We start from the raw sequence: 26,812 nt of genomic DNA on the forward strand, positions 1-26,812 counted from the left end.
CCTCAAAAAAACAACAAAAAAAAACACATGCAAAAACATCAAACAAACCGTGTTTAATAGTTGCAGTGTGTTTATATGGGTTGAACTACAAACTCTGATAAGTGTACAGTCTCCGTCCTATTCATTCATGCATTCTCGACGTGAACCCAGGTAGCTCCGGAGAGCCAATCACAAGGCGCGCTGTCTGTTCCGTGTTTTGCAGAAAAGCGACTCCCTCACCCGTCACTGCTGCAGAACAGACTGCTGCACACCGACCAGGAAGTCCTCATAAAACGAAACACCGTCTTCTCATGTTGTTTTTTGCAGGCTGCACGCGTACAATGGTAGGCGAAGTTTATAACAAGCTTGTCATATTTGTTTGTGATATATACAGATACATATATCTATATATATATACCTGTTGCTGTCCAGTGGCTCTACTTTGGTATGTAGTCTATGATTGTAAACCATAAAACAACCAGTGCTGCTGAGTGGTGGGAGACACAGCACACTAGATCACTTTGATCACTAGATATATCTCTTAATCTAATTTACCGTACTGAGAATGGTGATTTGCAGCTATGTTTTATCTATATACATATACAAATCCTTTTGAATAAGGTTAATCAAGACTTAACACATCTTAATGTCAGTAATGATTCAGTTAGAAAACATTTGAAAGCACAAACGCTGCAGTAAATGTTAATCTGCAGATCTGTGTTGCTCAATAACACCTGTTGCTGTTGAGACTGCTGGTTTCAGGCTGTTGCTTCCTGGCTTGAAGACAAAAAAGGCTCACATCTCCTTTTCTGTTTGTCACAAGCTCCTCTCTTTGAAACCAGCTTATGTAAGCGCATAGTTTATAAGCTATTCAGTATATCTTCAAATATTTCTCTGCAGTCGGTCTGACGTCACAGTTTAACATAACTAAGGGTAGTTTAAAAAGTAACACTTGGTTTCACAGAAGGAGGAGCTTGAATAGTTGTTCTGTACAAGAGGTAGCTGTTTAGTAATGGCTAACAGCAACAAATCTGTCATAAGAGAATATCCTCAACATCCTCAGGATATCTACTGCCAAACTTAGAAACCTCAGAATTATTGTTGTCACACAAAACATATAAGACATCACAAACTTTAAACCATTGGTGGAAGAAGAAATTAGATATTTTTTAAAGTAGCAGCACTACAGTGTATAAAAAACTATTACAAGTAGCAGTCCTGCATTCAAAATCTTACATAATTAAGAGTGTAATAAATATTGGCATCAGAATATATACCAAAAGTCGTAGTACTCATAATGCGAAATGACTCATTCGGGCTGCACAATAAATTAAAATGTTATCGAAATCGCATCCTGCCTGCTGCAATTTTCAATAAATTAATGTGTAAGTTTTACTAATGTTTCAGCTAATTTCAGGTACTTTTTATAGCCTACTGCTTGGGTAGCTTAATATCTAACCATACAATACAATTTATAGTTTATTGATATTTTGTATATTCTGTAACGCTATAGCTGTCAAATAAATACAGGCAGTAAAAAGTACAATATTTCCATCTAAAATGTAGCAGAGTAAAATATAAAGTAACATAAAATAAAAAGAATCAAGTAACTCAAGATGGAACTTAAGTAAAAGTACAACACCACAGTTGTACTTTACAAGTGAAACCTGTCTTTATAGTAAAGAAATAACATCTGGCATCGTTGTCTTCCTGTTAACTCTATTTGTAGTGACTTGTTTCAAAATGAGTAAGAGGAAAGGCAAAGCGATCGGTGACGTTACAGCCGTCAAGAGCCGCAGACTGATCGCTCATACGAAGCATCAGAGACCTTCATCCAGCAGAGGCTCTCCCTCCGCCACAGTGAGTCTTATCACCCCGAGTCAAGCACCAGTCCTCTGTCTTTACTTCTCACCAGCTCTTTAACCGGTTAAATATCGCTTTCTTCATGCATCTCCAGGGAGATATCGGCCTCATTGAGAGCATCACTCTGAAGAACTTCATGTGTCACCATTGGCTTGGTCCGTTCCAGTTTGGGCCCAATGTGAATTTCATCATCGGCAACAATGGAAGTAAGAACCAGTTCTCTAAAAATGTAAATGTCATGTCGTCCGCTTGTTGTCTTTGACTTTAACAGATCCCAACCCAGCCTTGTGACGGATCCACAGTATGTACTCCTTTTAAACTGAGGCAACTTGAAATCCTTTTATGTTGCTTAAAGAAAACAGGACTGAAGTTCATTTAACAAAGAGGAGTGTACCGGAACTGTTACTGTTGTGTATTCAAATGATCATCTACAAAACACAGTAAAGCAGTTACTGCTGAGACAGATATTTAGATGATTGTCTCAATTAATCGATAAACATAAGAAAGAAAAATATTTTCTCTCATTTCCTGTCATCTCTCTACCATCGCTACCTAATAAAGACATAAAAAGGCTCCCAAAATAATTCTCATAAACTTGGCAAAAATTGTTGCAGATTACCATTATTGATATATATATATTTTTAATCCACCAACGAATTAAGAGACTAAACGTTTCCGCTCTATTCCACCTAATCAGGGTTGTCCCCACGTAGAGGATGATTAGAATAATCAGTGTCTGAATGAGTGTTTCTTTTGTCAATTTGTTGTTTTTATTGGACGTTTTTAGGGACATATTTCCTGCGTTACTTTAACATTCCCAGATATGCCACATTTTTTAATAAACATTATATATTTAAGATGCTTCTGCATAAATTAATTAAACTGTGGAGGAAAAGTAACACTGAAAAATCTATTCAAGCAGTTTAAAGGTACTGGAACCTATTTTCCCATCTATTTCTGATTTTGGTCCAGTATTGAGGGAGAACGCTGCAGACAGCAGCCGCTAAACAGCTGCAATACAATCACTTGTGACATCTCCTCATCCGTCAATGTTAACGTCCACTAAAAGTGCTTGTTTTAGCCACTGATTAAATTGCTTGATAAGTGTTTGACGACATTATGGACGGGCCGTTATAGAGAAATAAAACTTGTTCTTAACTTTTGCTTCATCCAGTCTGTTTGTTATTGTGTCATGTCACTTGTTGGAGAAGACAGCGGTGGAAGCCTGAGTGAGAGTCGGAGAGAGGAGATCTAGTGTTGTCAGAGTTTGTTGTGTTGAAGTACAGAAAAGTATTATTTCAATGTCATGGCTGAATGTTTAGCTGATCTCAACAATGTGGATGTGACGCAGGATTTCAGAGCCAAACTTGGTAAAACACATTTGAAAAACAGACCAGATCAAGTAAAAGACAAAGACATTCATTTTATTTCTCTGAAGGATCCTTTCCATAATGTTGTCAGACACTTATAATAACAATCTGAGCCTGCCAGTGGCAAATACTGGACCAATCTTTTAAAAAAATGGCATCTCATGGGAAAATAGAATCCAGGTTGAAAAGTTACCCTTCACATTAAGGGAAATAAATCATTTAATTTAACAGCTGAGATTGGCTCCAGCACCCCTACGACCCTTAACTGGATAAGCAGGTTACGGAAAATGAATGAATGTTCATTCAAAGACGACCTTCCTGATGATTTATGTGGACTGGTGATTCTATTTATAGTATTATGCAGTGATTTAATCCCTTTTTTTGTTTACAATCTAAATCTCAGGTGGAAAAAGTGCCATCCTGACTGCTTTGATCGTGGGCCTCGGGGGAAAGGCCACCGTCACAAACAGAGGAATGTCTCTGAAGGATTTTGTGAAAACCAGCGAGAAGTAAGTCAGACCACGTAATGTCACTCCAGTGTATCCTTATCACGCTCCTAGAATACCACCACAGTATAATCTGCTCTGTAGCACTGCAGATATAACAGTAAAGCTGAGAAACCGAGGACCAGACGCTTTTAAAAGGGACATCTACGGCGACTGCATCTCCATCGAGCACCGGATCTCCAGTGACGGATGCAGGACCTGCAGATTGAGGAACAAAACAGGTGACTTTTCCTGAGTCACAGATGATGTCCAAGTCTTTTTAAACCTTCGCTATATGTCAGATAATCCAGATGCACATAGGAGTGACGACAAAGCACTTCACTCAGACCTCCATCCCTTCAAACTGTATACACTCTTTACTCTTCGTCAGGAATTTCCCTCTATAAACTCACATGCGTGCGTTTTAAAAGCACGGCACTGTTTCACTGTTTTATACCATCTGTCCAAGTGGGAATTTAACGATAAGACGTATTTACATTCACACTTGGACTGATGTTTCTCAGGAGTTGTAAATGTCACTGAGTTATTTTGTAAGTAAAAGGAATTTGAACTGCCTTTGCCAGCAAGCCGTTTAGGAGAAGTTTTCATCCTAAGAAGTGTGTTTAACAGACCACATGATCTCTGTTGGGAAGATGCTGGTTGTATGAGGTGTGATCATGCTTTACATTTAAGATTATAATGTGGAAAGCTGAAACTAACTATAATTTACCTTCTTGATTAATCTGCAAAGTATGTACTGAAAACAGTGGAAAAAGGCCTGTTTAAGCTGAAGGTAATCTATTCAGAAAGCTTATATTGTCAATGACCAGATTTAGTTTAGTTTTATAAAATTACTTATATTTTATTAATAGTTTTATTAAATCCTCATATTTAAGAAGATGGAACCACTTATCGACTGAAACAGTTATCTTTGGACAGTTAATGGACTAATTGCTGCTGCTCTACAGTAGCAATGTTGTGCCACTGAGTGCCGTGCGACTCACATTCAATTCAACTCAAATCAATAAATTAAATTAAATTAAATTAAATTCCATTATCTTTATAGCATGAAGGGTTTAAAAAAGCAATCTTGGCAAAGTGACAAATTACAAGGTAACCAATAACATTATATATATATATATATATATAGATATCAACACAACATTAACTCAACATCAGGATTGTAATTTAATTGCAAATTTTCGTCTCCTTTAGGATAACAGAGGTTTGAACCACATTGATTGTCTTCTATCTTGTATTTCAGGACAACTTATCTCAAGCAAGAAGGAGGAGCTGACGGCCATTTTGGACCACTTTAACATCCAGGTACGAACAGATATATTTTACTTATTTTGTATTGTGAATTTTTATTTCTTATTTATGATTCTTGACTTTTGTAGAGCTTGTTTTCAAATTCAAATCAATATGTTTATTGTGGCCATACTACAGAATCCCTTGGATGTGAAAACCCACAAATAAGAACACAAATAATTTCAGATTATATAATTTTTTTATAGTAGCAACTGCAAAATAATTATCCTTGAAGGCTTCAGCAGCACATTTTGTTTTGTGTATTCCAGTTGGATAACCCCGTGTCCATTCTCAACCAAGAAATGAGTAAACAGTTCCTGCATTCAAAAAATGAATCCGACAAGTATAAGGTACAAGACCGCCATTGTTAATTATGAGCTTCTAAATTTAAGGTCACATCTATAATGATAGAAGTTAACATGGTTGTCTAATGTTTTTATTTCCACATGTTAAGATGTCTGGGGTTTTTTTGCACCTTTTTCTGCTTTTGTAGTTCTTCATGAAAGCGACTCTGCTGGAACAGATGAAGAGAGATTACATCCACATCAAGCACACCAAAACAATTACACGGCAGCAGGTTGAGAGACAAGAGGAGGTACTGTTTTTATGATTCATCACATCAGGTTCAATGATTTTTAAGATTTGTCAACTCTTGAACCAATTTGTTTTAATGACATTTGTAAATGGTAATATTTTACTCTATGTATGGTATTTATTTTCAGTATAACACAGGCAAACTTTATGTGCTACTCTCTGTAGCACATAAAGAAAATACATAAAAATACATATTCTAATTCTAGATAAACTAAATAAACAAATATTTGATGGTCCAAAAAGTAGTTGGCAGAATGCTTTATCTTAAGTAATGAACTTAAAGTTGATCACATATACACATAAATATTCATCTTAATATAAATAAAATAAAAATAAAATAAATACCATCAACAGCAATCCCAATCACATCCCAAGAGAGACAAGGCCCCTTCCTAATACTTGTACTTTTCAAAAACATGTTTTAAACAATTATTTCTTAAATTGATTTATGTTTGTTTACTTTCCTCATCCAAAGATGAAAACAAATGTATATACTCTTCCTAGTGGTAAGAACAATATGTTCTTAAAAATTGAAATTTTCTCTTAACATCTTGAAACCAGTTGGTTTTCTTTGACTTTCTTTGGTTTTGACAATTTTAATTTTGGGTAAATATAAATTCTCTCTTTCTTCTTCCCATAAAGCACTTTGTAACTTCTGTTTTCACACTTATTATATAGACAAAGTTTGCTTGCCTGCTGATAAATTTGTCTACCAATAATTTAACATGTACGGTATATTCTTTCTGCCCAAAGAAAATCTAATCATTTAAGATCTTGCGCAATTTTTGTGTTCAGTCTCTAAAGGACCTGAAGCAAGTGTTTCTCCAGAAGAAAGAGAGGTATGAAAAGTTACCGTCCTTCAGCGAGATGAAAGTGGTTTTGGAGAATCTGAAGAAAGCAATGGCTTGGTGTTTGGTAAGAGTTCATCGCTGTGTAAAACAAATAAATGTAAGTTACATCTTTCTTTCTTTTATGATATTTATTATAAATTATGTCTCTTTTTCTTATCACTCTCAGGTCAGAGATAAGGAGCAGCTTGTGCAGCAGTTAAGGGAGAACTTTGACAAGCAGGCGAATAATCACACACATCAGGACAACCTTCAGCTCTGTCAGGTGAGTCATAAGTGTTCCCATTATGTTGAATATATATATATACAAGTCTATTTATAAAAACTTTCTTCAAACTTTCACCACCATATAAACCAGCTGTCCTTACTCACTAATGTGTTTACAGATGTCCTCCACTGGAAAGAAAAACAACTTCCAGCTTGGACATAATTGATTATTTTTCTTATCTTTCACACAGTTTAAGGTCACACAAGTAGAGAAGAAGCTTCAGTTCATCAAAAGCAGGTTTGGCAGCATGAGACAGGAGCAGGAGTCTCTATCTGAAGACAATCTGATGTTGAAAGAGAAAGTGAAGGTCGTCAGCAAAGCTCACAAGGACCAGGAGGTACTGATTGGGAAATATGATAATATATCAAGGGTATAAGATTTAAATTGGTTAAATTGACATTCTTGTTTTCCTCATAGCTTGTTTATTTTCGAGCTCTGAACAAACTCAGGCAGTCAGAGAAGGAGCAAAACCTTCTTCAGGAGAGAATTAATAAGGCAAAAACAAGGTAGGGGAGTAGAACGGTGAAAATGACATTTTTACTTTAATACAAATACATGCATTCAGTTTAAATATTTTCCCTTCTCACTTCCTTTTAGTGTAAGCCTGAACAATGATGGAGACACCGAATATACAAAACAGCAGAAGAAAATATCCATTCTGAAGGAGCAGCTTGCTGAGCTTGAGACAAAGTGCTCAAAGCTGAATCAGGAGATCAAGAACAAACATCAGGCACTTTTCACAGGAAGGGAAGAGCGGGACAAGCTGAGGTACAAGACGTGATGTATGCTTTGTGGTAGAATTTAAGTGAGAGCCCAGTTTATCTTAACACCAGTGAAATATTTCCCCGATCTGTTCGAATTGACTAGATTGGAGGAAAGAAACATCCAGGTTGTGTACGAGTCCAAACTGAGGAGGAAGAATCAGATCCTCGCCAGCCGATCGAACAAACTGAAGCGGTTTGGAGATCAGATACCCGACCTGCTGGGTTCCATCGCCGAGGCGTACGCCACAGGACGCTTTCTCAAGAGACCTGTTGGTCCAATAGGTGACTTTCCTTTTTCTGTGCTCTGTTGGCTTGACTTCCCTTCTGCATTTTAAAATTGACTAGTTAGTACTCAAAGGAATAGTTGGACATTCTGAAAAATACAATTATTTCCTTTTTATTGCTGAGTTGGATGAAAATATCAATATCACTCACATAACTGTCCGTTAAATATAATGCAGGAACCAGCAGGCCGTTAGCTTAGCATAAGGAGTAGAAACAGGGGGTAACAGCTGGCAAGAGTTAGATTCGACAGTCAATCTCCCCATCTAACTCTTGTCAAGTCGGCTAAAATGTTTTTCCCAAAAGGTTATTAATTTGCTATTTTATCTGTTAGAGTATCATTCTGTCCTGCTGTCTTTTAAAACCTGCCATACAGATGATTTATTCTCGGTTCCTACATTTTAAGTGAAGCAGTAAATTCAGTTAAGCTGTACAAATTGTAGTTGACAGTCTGTGTTTGCTGTCAGGGGCGTGCATCAGCTTGAAGGATCCCATGTTGGCTGTAGCCCTGGAGTGCTGTCTGCGGAGCTTCATGAAGGCTTTCTGCTGCGACAACTACAAAGACGAGGCGGTTCTCCAGGAGCTGATGTGTCGCTACTATCCAAAGGGCAACAGGCCGCAGATCATCGTCAGCCCTTTCTCTGAAAAAGTTTACAACATTCATGGACGGTCAGCAGCAGCAGCAGCAGAAGCATTTCAGATTTGTTGACTTTTTTTTTTTGGACAGATTCTTACATTTTGTTTTCCTTCTCTGCTGTTTTTGTAGGAAAGCACATCATCCAGAATATCCGTCAGTGCTGGACATAATCACAGCAACAAGCCCGGTCATCATCAACTGCCTGATCGATATGAGGGGGATAGAATCAATTCTCATTATCAAAGTCAGTGTGTGCACTCATGCCTGTTGATGCTCATTGTTGCGCAAAGTATCTGACCTGGGCTTTGTGGTTTATCAAAAAGGAAAAAGACAAAGCGAGGAGGATCATGCAGCAAGACCGGCCTCCTAAAAACTGCCGTGAAGCCTTCACCGCTGAGGGAGATCAGGTGTATACAAACCGTTATTACACCTCCGACTTCAGCATGGCCAAGTATCTGGGCGGGGATCTCGAGACTGAAATAAGGTAACCGTGTCAAAAAGGAATAAGATGTGAAAGTATTGTTATATTTAAGTGTGAGGGAAGGAAAAGTCCAACCTGACACACAATTTGAAACCAGCTGCTGGCAGTGAACTGAATCTGAAGAACAGATTCTGGTAAATAGATGTTATTCAACTATTCGACAGCGATGTAATGTAACTAAGTACATTTACCCAAGTACTGCCTTTTTACTACTTTACTTGAGTTTTTATGCAACTTTTTATTTCTACTCCACCAAATCTAACCCTATTTGACCTCTGACTCCTCTTTGTCAACTCGAGTTACTTTTCAGATTACAGTCTTTCATCCCCTTCCTGTCCAAAGGAAACCGTCTATCTCCAGATGCGTTTCATTTAAATATTTCAGATAAACTGAAGGGTTAAGTGCTCCTTTTATGTTTTTGGAAAATTCCCTACTTCTTAAACTAAATAAACTATTCATAAACCATCTTGGATCAGGTGGAAAGAAATCATCAAACGGTTGTTTTTCTGAGCTGATGAAATGTGACTTTTTAAGATAGATGGTTCTCACAGGACAGCTACAATTCAAACATATGATGATCTTAAAGAATGTGATGCATTGCTGCAGATAAAAATGCCTAAAAGTATATAAAGGAGTTGAGATCCAAATTCTTTTTTTCTTTAACATCTTCAGCAGTAAAAGGCAAAATGCACATTAATGCAGCAGTACTAATAATCCCAAAACGTCATATATACAAGTAAAACACTGACAATGTACATTTTACTGCCCCATCAGTACTTTTAAAACTTTAATTACATTTTGCAGATAAGAATTTATGATAATATTTACGTAAAATAAGGTTTTTAATACAGTACTTTTTGGATATTAATACTTTTACTTAAGTAAAGGATCTGACTACTTCTTCCACCATAGTATAAGAAGAAGGAGCAGATAAGACAGGAAATCAAATAGATAAAAACAAATCTTCATCTAAAAGTGAATATAACAAGCTGAATATATTAAACAACAAAAGATCTACAGGGGGGATTTTAAATGGAAAAACGACAACGCTGATTTTTTTAAATTATTGAACTTTCCCTTACATTTTTAAATAATTTTAATTTAAAGACCGGTTAGACATTCAAGGAAATACTGATTACTCTTTTTTTTTTTTTTTTTTTTTTTACCTGTGTTTCTTTTAATTGACTTCATTTCTGCATTATAAAAGCAATTAGTTTGTACTTTAAGGAATAGTTTGACATTCTGGAAAATACACTTATTTGCATTCTTGCTGAGAGTTCGATGAGAAGTTTGACACCACTTTTGTCGCCAGCATTTTTAAAGATCACTCATTAACATATCACATCTTGTTTCTTTAATCTGAACCAGGCTAGCTGTTTGCACCCACTTCCAGTCTTTATGCTAAGCTAAGATACTTGATGTAGCTTCGTGTTTTAACATACAGACATGAGAGTGGTACTGATCTTCTTGTTTAACTCTCTGCAAGAAAGCAAACATGTATATTTAGCAAAATAGCAAACACTGTGTGTGATATTGCCAACATTATTTTATGAACAATTTACTACATATCCTTGTGATGCTTTCACTTAGTAAAATACTCCCTTTTTTTATACAATATCTTTACTCTTATGTCAAATGGGAATATGATCTCCTTGGCTGCCCAGCAGAGTTTGAAAAGGAGTTTTCAAAAGAGGTGTTTCATTGTTTTCTCATATGTGGTGCAGATTTGTGATTTGAGATAAAAATCGATGCTTCCTGTCACAGTATGTTGGAGTCAGACCTGGAGAATCTCCAGGCTCAGCTGTCCAGGTTTCAGCTCCAAGTGACCTCTGTGACCGAGGACATCGTGAGCATGGAGAGCAATCTGAACAACACCATCATGACCCTAAAGAAGACTCTGGTCAGTGAAGAGCACAAGTACCTGATTTAACTCAACAGTCATGCTGTTTGCTTTACATTTTTTTTATTCTTCTCCTGTTGTCGCTTTCTCTCTACATCCTTTTGTTCTCTTTGTTAGAGAACGATTGATTATATAGATGCTGTGTGTGATCGATCTACATTTATTAAAGTTAAATTGGAAGTCATTTTAGATTTATTTTACATTTTCAATGCAGGTCTCTGTGAATCAAGTCAAGGCGTCAATAACTGAGCTGGAGACTGCTGGCGAGGATCACATCGATGACATCAGCTCCTTGGTGATCACTTTTTTTTTTACTTGTACCTACACCTTTTAAAAAACATACCACATGTAAATCTAATGTCTTAACATACGTCTTACAGGAAGAAGTCGCCCAAGAGAACCTACAGAAGATTGAGGAGGAAAGGCAGACTGTTCGTGAGGCGAAGACGGAGCTCGACGAACATCAGAGAACAGCAGAGGACATCGAGTCCAAGTACTCTGCTGTTAGAGAACGGATTGATCAGCTTTCTGATGACACAGAGTCGTTAAAGGTCTAGTAGAGCTTTGTTGTTTCACTTTGTTGTATCGCTTTGTTTAGAGGCTAAAAATAGTTACAGAAATCAAAAGAAGCTGCTGTTGCAGACTCATTTTCTGTAGTTTTGATGTTACTTCTGTCTTTTCTGATTTTAAAACCATTTGAATTGTGGAGGCTTTTCATTTGACAACGCTATGTTTCTTTCTGAGGATTTAAGTTTGTCAAACTGTCCTCAAGAAGAGGCGATAATGATATTGACTTTTATTGTTTTGTTGACCTAAAGGATGAGCAGCTGAAGCTGGAGGTTGAGTGGGCAAAACATGAACGAACCCTTAAGATTTTAGAAACCAAACTGGAAGCTCATGAATTCAACATCCAAGCTATGAACACTGAACTCGCCAAAAGAGAGGAAGAGTTACAGGTAACAAGAGCTGCGATTCATTTGTTTAACAGTTAGTTAGCTGAACCAAAGAGAGGATTTACTGCCTCCAGAGAAATTCAGAGTTGTCAGAATGTCATCAGACCTCACATGTGATGACAGGACTATGTGGCCAAAGCTACCGAGATCAGCCCCGAGCGGCAGCAGGTGACCGTCAGCACCAGGAGCATCGACACCGAAATCACTCGGCTGAAGAAGAAAATCCAAGTGTACGAGAGCAGCCACGGCGAGCAGGAGCAGGTGGTCAGGTGAGAAACCACAGGCTTTTCATAAACACCGGTGTCGTGTCAAAAATAGAATGTAGCTTGAGACAAAGAGATATATGTACTTTTTAACAGCACACTGTGAAAATACTGCATTACAAGTTAAAGCCATTCAATGAAAGTGTTACTTAAGTTCACATGTATTGTTAGCAAAATGTACTTAAAGTTTAAAAACTAAAAGTACTCTAATACTTATTATGGTGCATAAATGTGCATTTTACTGTTGGTCAATGTTTATTTTATTACTGTTCAGTATTTTGATTTAAACAATGCATTACAATTTGAGTTTATCATATGTTAAATATTCATTTGTAAAGTAACTAGCTTACAAGCTAGAAATCCTTAGATCCTTTACTGTTTGTAGCAAGACTTTTTAGTTATTTTTAGTTAGATAAAGAGTTAGAGGAGCCTTCTAGCTTCCCAGAGATTTCTTCTGCCACTGACACTTTTTTTCTACTTTGTACTTCAATCCAATCTGCCCGTTGGCCATCCCTAACTGGCCTCGTTTTACACACTGAACACGCACACTGAAGTCTTAAATCAGAAATATGTAGGCTATGTCGTTTTCTGCCCTCATTAGGGAGTACGCTGAGGCCCTCGCTCTCTACAGAGAGAAAACCAACCAAGTGAGAGATCTGCGGAAGTTCATCGATCAGCTCGATAACATCATGTCGGACAGGCAGAACAGATACAAAATAATGCGTAGGTAAATAACGGTCTCCTAAGTTTGAAGAATAATGAAGAAATACACGATTATACTGTTTAACTGGCAGTGGAAATAAATGCTTATGTATTTCATTTACTTTTTCTTCCTAAAGGTCACTCTCTGTCAGATGCAAGTTATACTTCAATAACTTCCTGATAAAGATGAACTGCTGTGGCTCCATGGTTTTTGATCACAACAATGAGACGCTCTCAATCTCGGTATGTCAACTTTTTATGTGTTTTTAAAAAAAATTATAAATTACTCAGAAAGGTTGTTCCTGTGTTTTTTTACAATAATGGAAATATAATTAATGAGCTCTTTATTCGCAGTGGAGTTTTACCAAATCACGTCAAAAAAAGACAGTTTATCACAAAAGAAAACACAAAAAAAACCACTTAAAGATAATGACATTTCATTTTCAAATATGATGGGGTATCCTGGTGATCATGCATCGAGACATCCCTGGTTCAAATCCACATATCATCCCTTGTCTCTCTTGCATCATTTCCTGTCTCTACTCATAAATTCCCTAAAAACCTCTTGAAAAAACAAACCTGTTCTGGCACACGTGAAGGTGAAGCCTCCAGGCAGAGAGGACGATGGTGTGAGTGACATGAGGTCGCTGTCTGGGGGTGAACGCTCCTTCTCCACCGTTTGCTTCATGCTCTCTCTGTGGGAGATCACCGAGTCGCCCTTCAGATGCCTCGATGAGTTCGACGTCTACATGGTGAGCGCACAGAAATATCAGAAACACGCATAATGTGTATAAAAATATTGGTAGAAGTTTGGCCTTTACTCACTTTGATTAACTTTTTTTGTAGGATATGCACAATCGCAGAATCTCTCTGGATCTCCTCCTGGAGCTGTCAGAGCGGCAGCACCTTCGACAGTTCATCTTCATCACTCCCCTCACCACCAGGTGGCGCTCTGCTTAATGCTTGCCTCTGTTTACATGCTGGCCTTTCCATAGGCTTTCTTGAACATTTACAATTTGGGCAACTTTCACTTTGTTTCCTGTATGGAGGCTAAAGTGTGCCGCCAGATCAATTATAGATTTTCTTTTTTATTGTGGCTACTTGGAATAATTTGAAATAAATAATTGTGATTATTTATTCAGCATTAAAATAGAAATTGGAAAAATAAAAGGTATTCACAGATTATAAACGAAGGCAGTTTCTATTTCAATTTTATGTCTTTAAAATGTGTATTTTTATGTATTTTAACTGTATGCTAAATTGTAGGAAATATTTAATTTAAATTATTATTATTATTAAAATTATATAAAGATTTATATAATTTAGTAATTTGTTATTAGTTCTTTAGCGATATATTCAGTTGCAACATTGAAATAGAAACATATTTAATAATTTAAATAATAATGTTTTAATTATTATGGTGCCAAGCTGCTGTATTCTTCTGCATTCTTGGGCATTTCCTGTTGTTCCTCTATGCTTTAACAAATACTATTCACTGTGTGTCAATAATGTTTTGTTCTCTTTCAGCAATCTGCCCAAATCCAGCCTCATCAAAATCCACCATCTTCAAGATCCTGAAAGAGTTCGTAGTGAAACAATGGATGAAGATGTTTGAACTGAGCTCCAGTGACCGAAACATAAAAAGTGACAGACATGAGGATGATTATTCATTTGCACAGTTGATGTATATTTCAGTATTGTTGAGTGTGTTTGGTAGTTGTAAATGTCATTGGTTTGTTTCCTATGATGAATTTGTGAATGTGTCATATCATTCCTATTAATGCAAGAACGTTTTCAGTATTTTATATTTTTATGGATTATACCCCTTGTAGAAGTTGATTACTTTGCATTAGAATCGAGCATATGTATCAAAAAAAGGTTCATCTTAGTTAAAAAAATATATTTTTTTTAGTCTCTATTTACATGGTGAAGTATACCTTAATCTTTAACTCAAGCTATTTGTTATAAATATTTGACACATTCTCCAGAAAATAAGAGGAAATTATTAATGTGGACAGAAGTGCTGCATTACAAGAATTACTCTTTTATGAAATGTAGTAATGGTCTTATTTTAATATGGTTTGCTGTTTATTGTTTTCTCACTCTGATGGCACTGCTGCCTCTCAGGATGTAGGTTAGTTCACATGACTTTTGGTGTGTAAAGTGCAGTTCTGCCTCTAGGGGCCACAAGTAAGATACTCAATCTGGATATAACTTGTAAATATTTATCATCCATTTTAACATTTTGGCCATCTAAATAACACATTCATTTCCGTTATGAGTGGTAGTTTACTTTTAAAATATTTTACTCTGAAAAGGTTTTAATGCTATTTTTATGTAGTTTTACCTCAAGAGCCTGCTTTCAGAGATGACGACTTTTACTGTTAGAACGCAGAACTCTACTGAAACTGTCAGTGTTAATATTTATAATACGTTTGCTCCTAGAGTCGGTCATATTTGGGCTCTGTGACATAAACATGTGCACTCGCCAGTTCTCTTAAAACTGGTCATCTAGCAGTCGTTTTCAGTAACTGCTGTGAAGAATCAAAGCCATTGTTACAATAAATTTTGGATCATCTAAACACCTTTGTTTTCGGTCCTACTTTTCATACATAACATTAAGACCTTTCAACCGCATCAACGCATCCATTCACGCAGTCTTAAACTCTGCATCGGCACAGTGTTCATTTTACCATGAATTAAACCTGCTAAGACTGTTTCTTTTGAAAAAGCCTGGTGATGGTTTATTTCATTTTAATCACTACAGAATTAATTTTGGGTGCAACACATGCCACATGTATAAAAGAATACAGTCACTTGTATTATGATTTTTTCCCATATTTGATATAAACATTTACGAGACAAAGAATCGGACATAGTGACCGGACTGAAATGTATAAATAATATAGACTTTAATCATGTGAAGGGGTTGGTTTCAGTTATGTTAGAGACAGAACAGTGAAAAGCTTCTGCAACCTCCACTACTGTAAGTGGACTACAAGCAGACACTCCGTCCGTGCTTGCATAGCCTAGAAATGTTGAGGTAAAACTGTTGAAAGAGAATTTCTGCACTAACTTGAACCCACACCGTCATCCGGTTGCCGTCTCACACTGAAACGCTCTTTCAAAAGCTTTATCAAGCGCCTCTCATGAGGGTCCTGCATCTTTAATGATTGTTGCAAACGGAATATAAGATGAGACCTTTCGATAAAAAGTTTCTCCTTACAAAAAAGTTTTAAAAGTAGGAATGCAGTGTGTCCAGTAAACATATAAGAGGCTTTTTTTCCCCTCCCTTTTTCTATTCTTTGCTGCATTGGAGGCGGAGTCCCTCTCGTAAGGTCCACGGCCCAGAGAGAGAGCTCCTAGCAACAAGGTCAAAAGCCGAGACTGTACTCATTTAACAGTGCTCTTCCTTTCTGTAAACATTTTGATATGTACTGAGTTAAGTTATTTACGTCTAAATTAAATATGCAGCCTGAAAGAGAAGCCAATTTTGGATCTTTGTGGGGAATAATGCATGAGTACTGTGCCTAATGACAGCTGTAATTTTGGCCTTTCCTCTAGATTAAGCGGCAGCAGTACAATAATTAATAAAAAGCTGCTCCATAAATGGATTCCTGCTCATCCCAGAAGTCACTGAAGCAAAACATAATACAATGTTAATGTGAAAGCTCTTCCTTGGAGATAAGCCCACAACTGCAATCCAAATATCTTTCAAAATAAAGTGTCACACATACACGTGTTTAAACTGGAGGGAAGCATGCTCCCACATTACTGAAGGTGAACGAATGGTCTGATGAGTCACACACTGTACATCCCATGCAACAATACTAAATGAATTCCATAGGGTTTCTCTTTTATAACCACCTAAAGATGCAAAAGGTAAGAGATTATATTTTTCTGACACGTAATATATGCATGCAAAGAACCTACTCTTCTTGGTTCCATCGTGTGAAAACATCTGGAACAGACAGGAGCCTCTCTATTCTCCAAGAGCTCAACAAGTCTGGATAGCAGAGACAGTTACAATTATCATAGGAGTTATTGTTTTGTTACTATTATGTAAAGCGTACAGTAGTAGCAGCAGTGAACACTGGGGATCCTAAATACTGCAGGAACATAATTGAATGCAGTGCTCCACTGATTTACAAGCTAAGGTTGAATGGGAATGTATAGGGTTACTGTGCACAAATCACATTGGCATGTTTTTGAAATATAAATGTATGATATCGTATAGCTATATTCAAAATTATTCAGCATTTGACATTCTCATGCATACAACCACAAGAAGCGAGTCCATTGAAAAATCGTCCAAGCATTGTTGTTTGTTTTGTTTTTTGTTTTTCCTGTGGAAATGGCAGAGAACCTAATGAGACATTAAAACATGTGCTGCTGTCCAGAGTGTGTGGATTACTGACGGGGGGGAGAGGAGCGAGCGGGGTAAGAGGCTCACTTCTGCATGTCACACTGCAGCAGGAGCACGATGGACGGGTCGCTCTTCGCCGCCTCCTTGAACTCGTCCAACGAGATCTGGTCGTCGTTGTTCTTATCCATCTTGCCGAAGATCTTGTCCACCCTCTGCTGTGGTGTCAGGCCGTCCTCGTTCATCTTCATCATGATCACAGTGCCCACCATTTTGTAGATAGCCTGTGGGTGAGGGAGGCGCGCAGAGAAATTAGCAGAGTGCCGGGTTCTTATGTAATCCAGCGAAAGCTTACACGTGTTCATTTGTTGGTCAGTGATTCCAAACCAGGGGTAACTTGTACCACGAACCGTACTTTTTCACTGCAAGCTCAACGAAATGACTCAACTAAACCAAACAAACTAAAACTAAACTAAAACATAGAATTTGTGGTTTATTTAGAAAATACATTTGAATATATTTCACATATTTATGTTATGGAAAATAGGATTACAAATAATTCATAAATAAATATTAATTTATTTGTGAAATAGCTGAATGTAAAGGATAAATGGTTGAAATGTCCAGCTTTTGGCACTCAAAGTGGAGGCTGTATGAATGATAACTTGACTAAACCATTTAAAGGTGCTAAATTAAAAAAAAAACTGAGCATTAATAAAACATCTCTCTGCAACAAAGAAGAACAAAGAACAGAGTCGCTCTCCCTCTGTGCCGCCCACACTCCAGTTCTCCCTCAAGTAAACACGTTTAGCTCTGGAAGCACTGTTGCCGTTGTTTGCACAGTTAGCACTGTTAGCACTGTTAGCTTCTAGCTGCCAGCTCTACCATCTCCGTGTTGAGAGCCGCGTGGAGACAATAGACCTAGAAACTTTGCACCTTTAACATTGACAATTCAATTGTGTAAAAATCTAACTGTAACATTAAACACTTTAATATAATGAATATAGTTGAATAACCTCTAACCCATTCATAAAAAAACATATTTTGAACTTAACAATTGTTGCCAGTGAAGTTTATCTATCCTATCCTATTGAGTTTATCTAATAGGGCGGAACAGCACTGGTGTAGATGCACACAGCACATTTATCACAACAGGAATTGTCAATCTACTCCGAAATCACTGCGACATATCAGATTTACTATACTGATTGTGCTTCCAGAAATAGCTGTAACGCTGTAATTCAATACAACTGCATTTCTGTCGTTATGAAACTGCCTTTGTACTCAAAGCGTTGCAGGTGTGCAACAACACAAAAAACAGGGCCAGTCCCCTGATGAGCGAGGGCTTAATGACTCCATAATCCCTTACCTCGATTATCTCCAGCATCTCCACTCTGGTGATTTTGCCGTCGCCGTCCAGGTCATACATGTTGAAGGCCCAGTTGAGTTTCTGCTCGAAGCTGCCGCGGGATGTGATGGACAGAGCGCAGATGAACTCTCGGAAATCAATGGTCCCGTCCCCGTTTTTATCAAAGGTCCTGAAGGCGTGCTGTGCAAACTTTGATGCATCGCCATAAGGGAAGAACTGAAAAACGTGGGAGAGAAATGTGTGTTGAATAATTCAAGCAGGGCTTTAAAAAGACTTACAAGCAGCAGTTTGATGACGGGGAAGCAGCCGTGGCATGATTACATGTTCAGACGGATGATAAAAGGAGAGAGGCAGTGGTTTCACACAAACCTTGACATAGAGCTGCTGGAACTCGTCCAGATTCAGCCTGCCAGTGGGGCAGTCTTTCAGGAAGCCTTTGTACCACTGCTTCAGCTCGTGTTCGTTAAACTCTGTGTTCTTCACCAGATCCTCCATCACCTCGGGAGTCAGCTTGCTGTTCTGCTTTCCCATGGTTCCTGTGGTGCAAGAACACGTGAATAATGCATTTATTTATGCCTGAGCGACGACAGTGGGAACATCTCGAGCGCACAGCACAGAAAACTACCTTTTTATTCTTTTTTTTACTTCCACTTCAAACACGGGCACCGAGACTGAATGTGTGTGTGTGTGTGTGTGTGTGTGTGTGTGTGTGTGTGTGTGTGTGTGTGTGTGTGTGTGTGTGTGTGTGTGTGTGTGTGTATTTTGGGGATGTTTGAGAAGGCAGCAAACATTTCCCTGGTGCTCTCGTTCTATTTCTGTCCACCCCCCCCTCCTTCATTCTGCTCGTGCCGGTCTGCAGCCCATGTAGCAGTGACCTGGATCATCACTGTCAAAGCTGATCCAGTTCATTAAACGTTCGATCGCCGCGATCAAGTTTCCACTGCAAACACTGTTCTATAACCCGACAATGACAACAAAGCTCGGTTGTAAGAGGGGCACTGCTGCAGCAAAAATCCCCAGACCTGAGGGAAGACAGCGTGCAGGAGAACTATAGGCCTGCTCTAATCTGGATCAATGGGGAGTGTGTGTTTTTATAATCCAGTGGTCTGTATATAATATAGTGTTTAAGCCAGTTGTGGGCAATCTGCAGACCAATCAAGTGGGATTATCCACACTGAGGGGCCTCGGAAACAATCATGACAACTTTGAGCAACCACACCAGAGCAGCCCCCCGGGTCAGAAGCCCCCAGATTCATTAAATATTGACTCCATGATGTTGGAGATTGCGTCAATTCTTAATACATAATTCAAGAAATGAAACAGCAGAATTACATTTGCACATATCAGAGGGTGGGCCTTTTGGTGGGAGAGCCTCCACCACTTGAGACCATACATATGGTCCACACATCCCTGCAGCAGCAGCAGCAGCAGCAGGCTGGACGGCCCCTCCACCAGACAGCACTGCATTGGCTCGGGCCTTCCACAACAAACAGCAGAAATGTGCAGCTGCAGCCCAAAATCAGTGCAAACCACAATCCTTTAATGTGCAACACGCTGCGTGTCACACAACCAACCCCGACGAGCACGACTGGTATTTATGGGAACCGATCTTGTTTTTTTTTTTGACGTCTATAATGGTGCTGCGGTGAATGACCTTGAAGACGGTGATTTTTTTTTTTTTTTTTTTTTTTAGTGGGAAGATGACAAAACGAAATTGTTTCACGGAGCGCAGGAAAAAAAACCCGTCGAGTAAACTGCGGCGTTTTACAGATAAAAAAAAACATCCGCCGCATGTCGCACAGGCCACGGGTGTGACAAGCATGTTCTGATCCAAAAAGGCCAACAGATGATTTGTTTCATTTCACGCTTTTGGTTGAATGACAATCTGAGTTTACACCGTTAAAGCGCACAGAGAGGGAGACGCTGCTGCTGCTGCTGCATTCCGATGGAAACGACGCAGTGACAGTGTTTTTTTTTTTTTTTGGTTAAAGATTAGATCCCACCATCCTGCTCCTGATGACATCTTTGCACGAAAATAACATGTGAAAATGTCATAACCAAACAGACCTATTTTCTTTTGGTTTGTTTTAACGCGCAAAACGTCTCCATCGGTGCCACCGCAGAGCCGCGTTCAAGGCGGCATAAAAGCCAATTAATTGTCATTTTCCCCCCAAAAAAATCAGTCAAATGATCCCTCCCTGTCTTATTCCTGTCTTATTTCTTTCCCAGCAGAGACGCAGTGGATTACATTTGAAGGGATGCGCAGGTTGCCCGTGTGCCAGCCTCCTCTGTGGGCTCGACTCCATTCATTCAAAAACACAAGATAAATATGAAACACAATGCATTAACACATTAACACAAACCATTCACCGTTTGCATGCATCCATAATCTGAAAAATCTAACACATGCACATAAATCTCTGCAGGCAATCACCTCTTCTTACCTTATTACAGCCTATATTTTTTTGGAGAATCTCTATCGGAATATGTCTGCTCTGGCTTCTGCAAAGTACAGAAACCCCCCTGTTCCGATGGAAACGTTTGGATTATTATTATCAACACTGTTCGCACTCCTTAAATGACAAACACCCTCCTAATGAAATTTCTGGATTTCTCCCGACGTTATTCCAGATGAGGCAGCAGGGACCGATCCCACGCCAGTCTGTGGTTATGCGACTACAGGAGCGCGGCGTCACCCGTGTGCATCACAGCCTGATCATAAGTCCGCTGTTGCTCTGTGCTGCTCGCGTTTGGCTTCAGCTGGATCCTGTCACGTTATAACCGGATCCTTCATCGTGATGAGGATGAGCAGCCTGGAAATTTTCATCAGCAGGAAATACATTTTTTTTTTTTTTTTTTTTTTTTTTTTTGGAGGGAGGGATATTTTTTGGCCCCTGATCAAATAATCCACTGTAACTAACCAGGATTTAAAGATTCATTAAATTAAAGATTCATTAAAACATAAGGGTGAAATATTTGAGTCGTTTTGTCCTTAAACGTGTGCTTTTAAGAATAATAATGGAGTTTAATTACTAGAACCAAAAGCTGGATAACCAACCAGGGGCCCCCTCCATGTTCACTCTGTGCATGGCCATTCATCATAAATCACCTACTGCTCACCCTTCAGACAATTTGGACCACACACCAAAAGTCCAATTTTTAACATTTTATTCATACAGTTAACAGCAGGTTTACAATAATCTGTACTTTTAGGCTTATTTCCCAGCGGCAAAGGTCTAAAAAAGATCTCAAAAAGATTGATCCTAAATCGTATACATTTTTATTACATTTCACACAAACTGGATGTCTCTCCTGGATGGAAGCAGTTGTCAGGCAACCAGTGGAAACTCCAGGAAGTCACTGCTCCAGGCCAAGAAATAGTCCAGTATACATAACCCACTGTAGAACCACAACTTGTCGTTTTAACACTTTGGCTTACATACAGATTAAACAAAAAAATACATATAATATGTTTATTAGTGAGCTTTAGAGGTGCTCCCTTTGGACAGAAACAGGCTAGCAGTTTCCCCCTGTTCCCAGTCTGTATGCTAAGCTAAACTAACCTGCAGGTTTTAGCGTCATATTTACCGAACCAACTTAAGAGTGGTTCGGTAAATCTAACTCTCAACAATAACATAAATAAGCTTATTTCGCCAAAATGTTGAACTATTACCATAACAGCTTTCTTATTTCTGTTGATGTTGTGCTTAGCTACATGTTGCATACTCCTAAACTACTTTCTTTACGTTACACAGCAAAACTGGGGTCAGATAGTATACAGAGATGGTCAATCACAGCAGCTATTTTTTGCCCTGTGGCTCCAGCATATATTGATCCAGACTTGGCTAAAGTCCCACCATATTTCACTTTTAATTTGATCAATCCAAGCCAGATGCCCCAAATACTTTAAGGCAAAGGGGCCTTTAATAGATCTGCATTGGTCCATTTGCCTCTAAATGTTGGCTGTTAGGTGAGACTTTGACCAGATTGTATATGATGTAATGTGGGTGCTAATGATGCTAATATACAGTAAGTTAAGAAGTGAATCTGTTCCTGATTCATGAGGACCCCTTGAGAGGCTGTAAAGGTCCCCTGGAGGACACCAGTTTGGGAGCCACAGATATAGGTCACCTTTGTTAAATCGTGTGTGTTGAAGCCAAAATAATTCTCAGACGTGTGGACCCACATCCAATTCTGGATCCATTTAAATTTAGGTATAAAATCAAGAGATGACCTCCGTCACAGCTGCATCCCATCGGGTCAGAATCGTGAGTGGGGGAAATAAAAAGTCTCACGAGAATCTCTGATTATATGATTTCTTAATTTAATGCTCACAGTACAGTATACACATATGATTTCCTTTACATCTCACAAACACAAAAGCAAACAGTTAAAATACATAGATAACTTTAGCACCAGCTTAGAGAACCGATCCGCTCAGCGTTCTCTAAAACTCTTATTCATAGTGACTTTCAAAATAAAAAAAACCTCAGCTTGATCTCACTAGGCATGGCTTACATGTAATGTCTTTACAGCAGCATTCACTTAAAAAGGTTAATTGATTGAAAAAGGATGCATACTGTACACCAAAAGTGGCATACAAAAAGCAATATTATATATTATAACCATTTACATGGCTGTTTAGGTTTAATCAGTGTAACATTTAAGTGTTGAGTGTGTTTTGACAGCTTCTTTATCAACACTGATGCTTGATAAAAACATAGAAATATATGCATAAAAAAGAAACGTTCTCATGAGTATACACGAAGAGCCTATGGAGATAATTGGCATGTAACAATCTTGCATATTGAAACATAAATATATCACATTCACAATGCTCTCTTTTTCTTTATATATACTACCAAGAAAGCTACTGTCGTTCTACTGTTTGTAGGCTATGCTTTGTTTAGGTTAAAGTGTTTTTTTAAATATTAAAATTATAATAAAAAAGAATCCAATGGGAACATTACTTTTTTTGTTACACAGTAATGTGAAAAAATAGTATCAAAATGTTTTTCTCTCAATCAAAAAGCAATGTAGTATATTTAATGCTGTTTGTTTTCTCACAGTTATAGATTGGTAAACATGAGATCCTAAAGTGAGATTATATATATATATATATATATATATATATATATGGCCTTCTTTTACTGATTACAGTATTTTAACGTGTATGAAGGATGTGTTACACAATCTCATCTGAATCTGTTTTTAGTTTAAAATCTGTGCCAAAAGTAGAGTAAGTAAGGAAGTAGGAGAAGAGAGGGGTGAATTTGTGATTATCACTACGGGACATCATCATGGAAATCTTCCGCAAGATTTACCAAGAGGGTCCAACCGTGGACCTCAGGTCTGGAGAGTCCAGATCTGTGAACCAATGGAGTTTCTGTATTACTGTTGGTGTGTATTGTTTCTGTTGCCCTCAAGTATAAAAAAACTTCAGTTATTGCAGGTTTGAGGAGTTTTAACTTAAGGTAAAAAAACAGGCTAAAACATCTTTCTTATAGTGTGTTATCTGTGAAAGAAATACTCAATTACTTGTTGATGTTACATAAACTGCAGGTTGGAGAAGCTTATATTTACTCTACTTATACTCTACTGTGATCCTACTTGTTTTTACACCCTGCTAATATTAAAATGCTATGTTTGTGTATGTCTTTGTGTTGTTTTCTTTTGGATTTTTACTTCACTTATAGCATATTTTTCACGCATAAGTCACTGTTGCCCTCTCTTTCTGAGCAAAAACAAGTTACATTTTCTGTAAAAGTAGCTGCCCATTTGCTTTTATACTTGCATCTCACTCTTGGGGACCCTACTCTGTTCCCATTGGCTCACAGACCTGGAGACCGTTCTCAAATGTATTGTTGGATTCAAGGAAGGTAAAATATATAGTAGAGGGTTTTCAGAACTTAGTCTGCTTTAGTTTGTCGATGTGGTAGCAAAGCTTCAAGGCCGGCCCCAGCTTCAGTCCGAGGTACTTCATGATCATGTCGCTCTTTAGGAGCAACAAAGCGTTTCCATCGATCTCCTGAAGGGGAAGCAGAAACAAGAAGGTGATTTCCACTGGACGTTCATTAAATCAGCGGTGAAACAAGTCAGCATGTCGAGAACACGATCAAAAACAAACTTACATGTTTCCTAAAGACGTCTGAATGGGGGCCCAAAGCCTGGGGGTCTGCATCCCTGATGAACCAGACGACATCTTCCACAGACCAGGTGGTTGGGTCTTTATTGGGTGGAGCTTTGGAGTCTTGGGACTCTGTAGCTGCATTATAACCTCCTGGAAGAACAAAGGAAAGAAATCAAGCTGTACGTTCTTACCTCAGAGACATAAACATTGAAGGAATCTAAGTTTTGTCTTTTTCCAGACTCCTCACCTGTCCTGTTGCTCTCTGGGAACGTGCTCGGGCTGGTGGACGACTGCCTGCACATGCTCATGGAGGCCGAGCCGTTGGAGAACTGCTGCGACGAACGAAACCCGTAGGACGACTTTGGCGAGTAGGACGAGCTTATGGAGCAAAACGCAGAATCGCCCGGGTCCACGGAGTAGCGTTTGCCGTCGGACTGGTCTAAATGGTAGTCGTCGGCCATAGATGTTTCAGCTACAGACAAGACAAGAGTCAGAATGAACTCAAGGAATTTGTTTGTATCAGCGTAGCAGCTTTCTATTAGACAGATTTAGAAGTACCATCTGACTGGTAGGAGCCACCGCTGTGTTGGGTAATGGGCTGATCACTGAAGAGGTTTTCACAGTGCAAGCTGCGGCAGAGCTTCTTCAGAAAACGGAGGACATAGTCGATGCTGTTCACCACGGGGAGGCTGAGGAGGTGCTGCTTCCCATCGAATGTGGCTGGGAAAGCAAAACAGGGGGAACCACTTTAAACAACATCTCAGTTTAGACGCACAAAGCAGGTTAGTAAAGTACTTCAGTAATGTTTTGCAACCTCAGGTAAAGTGGTACTAAAACCAAAAAAGATATTGAACAAATAGAAAGCAACACCTGAGGGAGGTCTTTGTACAACACCTGATATTTTTTCTCCCCCGTAGCCTTGTGTGAGGAGGGTGAACACTGTTTTCTGCAGGAAGGCGCTGTCGATGCAGCCTTGGACGGCTTGCTGCAGCACCACAGAGGGCCTGTCGGGTCCGAAGTGATCGGGGAGCTGCTGGATCTTCTTCCTGTCCAGGTTGGGGCCCGTGTTGGCCTGCTTGTTGATGTAGATACAGACTGATGCCGGGGTGGAGAAGGGATGGAGAAGAGATACCTTTAGCATTGTCTTAATGATGTGACTTTTTTTTGTCAAATCAGGCGTGGATCGTAAAAGCCATTGGTGCTGCTTACATGATGTTTAGAGTGTTTTACCTGTAAGCACCTGGGGCGTGGCAGAGTGGGGGATGGTGGCGGCATCCTGAGGAATGGAGCTCATATCGGGCTCAGGGGTGCTGCTGGGTGGAGAGATAGCCAACGGTGTCATCACCATCCTGGGTTTGAGCTGCAGGAGAAGAAGTTATAGCATTGTTTATTTCAGGCATATCATTTATTTAGTAAATCGTGCAAGGAGGAGGATGTTGGAATAATCAGGCCATCAAATCGGCATAAAACTGTAGATTATATGATACAAATGATGATTTGTTTTTTGCATGTTTTATGGATTAAACAGACATATTTACAAAAATCAACTTCCCCTTTTGACATTAATATATTTCCATATCTTTTGACTACAGCAGAACAAAGCTGCACAGATGTTAAAGTATCTCTCTGTTACACTGGGGTCCCACTAAATGTGAAGGGCATGGAGCCGGTGTGTCTGGGTCTTTCTGTGTACACATGCATTTTTAAACACGCTGCATCCACACACACACACACACACACACACACACACACACACACACACACACACATACACACCACAACACATCCCCCAGTTTCCCCCCTCATCTGGCTGACCTTGAAGCCCGGCTTTCTCCCCCTCTTCTTTGGCACTTTGAGCGGAGGGAGCGACTCAGGGTAACGATTTGGAAAATCCATCTTGGCGACATTGCGGAGCGGGGGTCTCCCTCTCTTCCTGCCCGGTATCTTCCCCGACTGGCTGGGGAGGAAGGAGGGAGCCACTGCAGCTGATTGCATTTCACTGTTGTTGCCGTCTGATTTCTGTGCCGCTGCTGCTGCAGGTACACTCATTTGGAGCTGCAGACAAAGGGAACAACCATTGAGCACAAGCTATAGAAATGCAGAGGAAACATGCACTTCCCTTGCACAGTAATCCTCCCCCTCAGCCTCAGCAACTATGCATTAGAGAGCAGCATTAGCATCCTTTCAGAGCAGACACAGAGGGAGCAGAATGGCTTGGCAGCGGTGAACAACAGCAACATCCCAAACGCT

General features: G+C 39.0%; 3 protein-coding genes across 4 annotated transcripts; 1 reads left to right on the forward strand and 2 right to left on the reverse strand.

Moving 5' to 3' along the window:
- Positions 1-35: 35 nt before the first annotated feature.
- On the forward strand, positions 36-15,336 carry smc6 (structural maintenance of chromosomes 6). Of its 2 annotated transcripts, XM_054613602.1 has the most exons (27): positions 36-323; positions 1,709-1,839; positions 1,937-2,048; positions 3,616-3,721; positions 3,803-3,939; positions 4,962-5,023; positions 5,278-5,358; positions 5,502-5,603; positions 6,398-6,517; positions 6,620-6,715; positions 6,909-7,055; positions 7,136-7,224; positions 7,316-7,486; positions 7,586-7,764; positions 8,232-8,433; positions 8,531-8,645; positions 8,725-8,885; positions 10,647-10,782; positions 10,997-11,077; positions 11,163-11,333; positions 11,601-11,738; positions 11,859-12,004; positions 12,600-12,725; positions 12,838-12,943; positions 13,300-13,452; positions 13,547-13,644; positions 14,228-15,336. In XM_054613602.1, exons 2-27 carry the CDS (start codon positions 1,723-1,725, stop codon positions 14,313-14,315), a joined length of 3,240 nt encoding a protein of 1,079 aa, XP_054469577.1. In that variant the 5' UTR covers positions 36-323; positions 1,709-1,722; the 3' UTR covers positions 14,316-15,336. The 2 variants fall into 2 exon arrangements, 1 of the variants encoding a protein (XP_054469577.1); XR_008531740.1 differs by lacking the exons at positions 13,547-13,644; positions 14,228-15,336 and having other exon boundaries at positions 12,600-12,721; positions 13,300-13,389.
- Positions 15,337-16,624: 1,288 nt separating this feature from the next.
- On the reverse strand, positions 16,625-21,093 carry vsnl1b (visinin-like 1b). The gene is made up of 4 exons (XM_054613874.1): positions 20,877-21,093; positions 18,802-18,968; positions 18,433-18,648; positions 16,625-17,347 (listed from the first exon to the last, which is right to left on the reverse strand). The coding sequence occupies exons 2-4, from the start codon at positions 18,961-18,963 to the stop codon at positions 17,150-17,152; spliced, it is 576 nt and encodes a 191-aa protein (XP_054469849.1). The 5' UTR covers positions 18,964-18,968; positions 20,877-21,093; the 3' UTR covers positions 16,625-17,149.
- A 3,241-nt stretch (positions 21,094-24,334) lies between these two features.
- On the reverse strand, positions 24,335-26,611 carry LOC129103936 (sex comb on midleg-like protein 4). Its single transcript, XM_054614581.1, has 7 exons — positions 26,378-26,611; positions 25,793-25,922; positions 25,457-25,657; positions 25,121-25,282; positions 24,810-25,034; positions 24,564-24,712; positions 24,335-24,460 (listed from the first exon to the last, which is right to left on the reverse strand). Exons 1-7 carry the CDS (start codon positions 26,609-26,611, stop codon positions 24,335-24,337), a joined length of 1,227 nt encoding a protein of 408 aa, XP_054470556.1.
- Positions 26,612-26,812: the final 201 nt, after the last annotated feature.

The sequence above is a fragment of the Anoplopoma fimbria genome, chromosome 15 (assembly GCF_027596085.1).
Source record: "Anoplopoma fimbria isolate UVic2021 breed Golden Eagle Sablefish chromosome 15, Afim_UVic_2022, whole genome shotgun sequence".
Lineage (NCBI taxonomy): Eukaryota > Metazoa > Chordata > Actinopteri > Perciformes > Anoplopomatidae > Anoplopoma > Anoplopoma fimbria.